This window comes from Mandrillus leucophaeus, unplaced genomic scaffold, assembly GCF_000951045.1.
Source record: "Mandrillus leucophaeus isolate KB7577 unplaced genomic scaffold, Mleu.le_1.0 Scaffold16, whole genome shotgun sequence".
NCBI lineage: Eukaryota > Metazoa > Chordata > Mammalia > Primates > Cercopithecidae > Mandrillus > Mandrillus leucophaeus.
In genome coordinates, this window is record NW_012101587.1 from 172129 (window position 1) to 175883 (window position 3755).

General features: G+C 53.0%; 1 protein-coding gene across 3 annotated transcripts in view; it reads left to right on the plus strand.

Moving 5' to 3' along the window:
* The first annotated feature begins 6 nt into the window (after positions 1–6).
* Positions 7–3755, plus strand: part of PQLC1 (PQ loop repeat containing 1) — an 81728-nt gene continuing 77979 nt past the window's right edge. For all 3 annotated transcript variants that reach the window (XM_011975870.1, XM_011975871.1, XM_011975872.1), the window contains exon 1: positions 7–153. In XM_011975870.1, coding sequence (XP_011831260.1) covers positions 23–153 — 131 coding nt within the window. In that variant the 5' untranslated portion in view covers positions 7–22. The remainder of the gene's footprint in view (positions 154–3755) is intronic.

A 3755-nucleotide genomic window follows, 5' to 3' on the forward strand; every position in this document is an offset into this window, starting at 1 on the left:
GTCCTGGGGTGCGGCCGCGGCCATGGTCTTCGGAGGGGTGGTGCCCTACGTCCCGCAGTACCGGGACATCCGCAGGACGCAGAACGCCGACGGGTTCTCCACCTACGTGTGCCTGGTGCTGCTGGTGGCCAACATTTTGCGGATACTCTTCTGGTAAGTTGGGGGTTTGTTTTCCTGGGCTGCGCTCGGAGAAGAGGGTTTCTCCTTTGGAGTTTCTGGTTGAGTCCGTGGGAGCAGCAGGGTCCACACCTCCTGGCTGGGCCAGCGTCCTGTCTGCCGTGGATGGGGTACGTGGCTGCAGGCGAGTCACTTCTTAGGGTGAGATTATTTTTTCCAGAAAAACGGTGGGATTGGAGAATAGAATCTCAGAGAAAATCTCCAGATCTGCCTTCTCGCATAATGCCCCGCACGGGTGCTTAGCAGGGACCTCTCTGCTGGGCAATGGCCTGGGCCTGCCTGTAGAGAGGAGCCGTTCCTGCCCGCCTTTCTCATGTTGTTTCGTTTTTCTTTATTGTTTTGAGAAAGGGTCTTGCTCTGTGGTCCAGGCTGAAGTGCATGATGTGATGACAGCTTACTGCAGCCTCCACGTTCCTGGGCTTGGGTGATCCTCCCACCTCAGCCTCCCAAGTAGCTGGGACCACAGGTGCACCACCACGCCCGGCTAATTGTTTTTTTGTATTTTTTGTAGAGACAGGGGGTTTCACTGTGTTGCCCAGGCTAGTCTCGAACTCCTGGCCTCAAGCATTCTTCCCCACTGGGCCTCTGAAAGTGCTGGGATTACAGGCTGAGCCACGGCGCCTGGGCTGCCTTATTTAAATAGGAAGTCACGTTCTCTGGAGACTGTCTTGTTCCTCTCAGGCCAACTTCCTCTTTGTATTTGCGTTAGACTGAGGAAATTGAAATTAATTTTAACAGTTGTTGAAGCCAGACATAATTGGGAGAATGAGTTTTTGGAGAAAATGAAGAGGTCTCACAGCTGCATTCTAAGGCCGAAAACATCTGGAATTTTTCTTTCTTCCGGGTGATCCCAGCCTCTCTGTCCATGTAGATTGGAAGGTGTCTGCTGCTCTTCCCATGAAGAGGGCCTGGGGGAGGGGTGGAGAGAAGGAGTCTAGGCAGCTGGTGTCAAGAACTCTGCTTCTGACTCTGGTCACTGAGTAATCACGTACCTGCTTCTTTGCCTGTTAGTTTTTTGTTTTTTGTTTTTTTTTTTGAGACAGAGTCTCACACTCTGTTGTCAGGCTGGAGTGCAGTGGTACAATCTCGGCTCACTGCAACCTCTGCCTCCTGGGTTCAAGTGATTCTCCTGCCTCAGCCTCCTGAGTAGCTGGGACTACAGGCTCCTGCTGCTGTACCCAGGTAATTTTTGTATTTTTAGTAGATACGATGGTCACCATGTTGACCAGGATGGTCTCGATCTCTTGACCTCGTGATCCACCCACCTCGACCTCCCAAAGTGTTGGGATTACAAGCGTGAGCCACCACGCCTGGCCCACCTGTTTTTAAGTCAACCTTGTTAAGGTGTGATTTGCATTCCATGAAATGCACCCCTTTCGTGTCCATTTGATGAGTTCTGATGCTGGGGTGTCCCCTGTGTTCATGAACTGGGGTGCTCCCTGCTCCACAGCCTTCATCCCAGCCCTGGCCGTGGGCAGCCGTTGGTCCACGTGTCCCTGGGTGTTAGTTTTGCCTTTGCCGGGGATTTTTAGGTGAGCGAGTGGGTTGGCTGCCTCTTCCCCAGAGTTGTCTCTGAGGCAGGGAGGTTTGTCCCCTGCAGCGATCTCGGAGGGGGATTTTGGGTCTGAGTCATGTCTCAAGGTTTGTCTCTGGGCCGGGCTGCATCTGAGGGAGGGTCAGGGGGCTCATTTTGGAGACTGCTTCATTCTTTCCCATCGCCTGCTGTGGAGACAGTGGCTGGCGGTGCTGCAGTGGCCTCAGTGAACATAAGGTTGACTGGGAAGTAGGTTTCTAATTGTCTAATGCTGTTGAATATTTTGAGTGCACGTTGTGGGAGTTGGGGAGATGCTGGTTGGCAGGCCACCTGCTACAGCCCCAGCTCACATGTGTATGTGGTGAAGGAGCATTTTTAGGGTTATAGAATAAATTTTAGGGTTATAGAATAAATTTAGGGTTATAGAATTACCTTTAGGGTTATAGAATAGATTTTCTCCAAAATAATGGAGGAAAATTGCCTGAGGGTGGATAACCATATGGGAAAAAAGTTCTACTTAGAGGATCTCCCCCACCCCCAGTATGCTCATAGTCCCAAGTTGCTAAAAGAAAATAAATTAGGTTGGGCACGGTGGCCCACTCCTGTAATTCCAGCACTTTCGGAGGTCAGGGTGGGAGGATCACTTGAGGCCAGGAGTTCAAGACCAGCCAGCGCAACATAGCAAGACCCCATCTCTACAAAACATTTGAAACATTAGCTTAGGTGTGGTGGCATTACCTGTAGTCCTAGCTACTTGGGAGGCTGTGACAGGAGGATCACTTAAGCCCAGGAATTCGAGGCTGCCGTGAGCTGTACTCCAGTCTGACCAAAGAGAGAGACCCTGTCTCAAAAAAAAGAAAGAAAAGAATCTATCTAATGTCCATCTCAGTATCTGGTTTGGGCAAGTCAGAGAGTAACTCAGTTTCCTGGTGCCATCTTGTCGCTGCCTCATGACCTAACTGGCACTTGACGTAGAGGTTTGAAGCTGGGGTGGGAGTTCTTGCTTACAGGCCTTCGAGAGACACTTGAGCTCTTTGTGGAGCACAGGGCAGCCTTCCAGGGAATTCTGAACTTTGTCCATGGGTCTCTTCATAGAATCAATAACCTGGGCTGTCGTGGTCATGCATGGCTTGTGTGACCACCGAGTGCACACACAGGGCCCCAGCGTGTCCCAGAAGTCGGTGGGATGAAAGCGGGGAGAGCAGAGGGTGCTGGTCCCTGCTGGGCGTCCCTCCAGCCTGAGAATGTGCCTGAGAATGTGCCTTCTCTGCACTCCACACAGGCACATCCTCTGTGCCCACCCGGTCCCCAGGTCCTGCTGTGCAGAGGGGGATGATGACCCCTTCTGTTTCTCTTTTGGGAGCCTCTTGTGACCCCCACTCCTGGCTTCCCCTCTCCAGGCTTTGTAGGTTCACAGCCTCTTTGATTTCATGGTTTGTAGGGCAGAGGGTTTGTGCTTTAGCGGAAGTGACACGCGGGATGCATCACACACAACCCCAGCTTCACACATGCGCACACACACTCAGTGTTTGGAATGGGAGTGGTGGGGGCAGGAAAGCAGAGGTGGGGCTGGGCCACGCTCCGTGGGGAGAGCAGAGGTGGGGCTGGGCTGGGCTCCGGTGAGAGGGGGACGGGGGGAGAACAGAGGTGGGGCTAGGGCAGGCTCTGGTGAGAAGGGTCTGGGGGTCCAGTGAGAAGGGGCCAGGCTCTGGTGAGAAGGGGCCGGGGTCCTGTGAGAAGAGGCCGGGATCCGCCAGCACAGGGGTGGAGTTAGAATCCTCACGCTTCCAAAGGTACTGGGGCATGGTCCTCAGAGCTCCAGTCCCTCTGGGCAGCCCCCCATTGGGGATTTGGGGTACATGGCATATGGGGCTCTGCAGTCCTGCAGGGGCTGCTTTAACAGTACAAACCCAGGGATTCTGAAACATAGGTCACTCATGTTTTTGTTTCTTATAGTCGTTACTACCATTTTGTGAAACCAGCATTCAGCAGATGACACTCTGCGTAATGCCAGTGTGCAGGGTTTGGCACGTTGGTGCAGCAG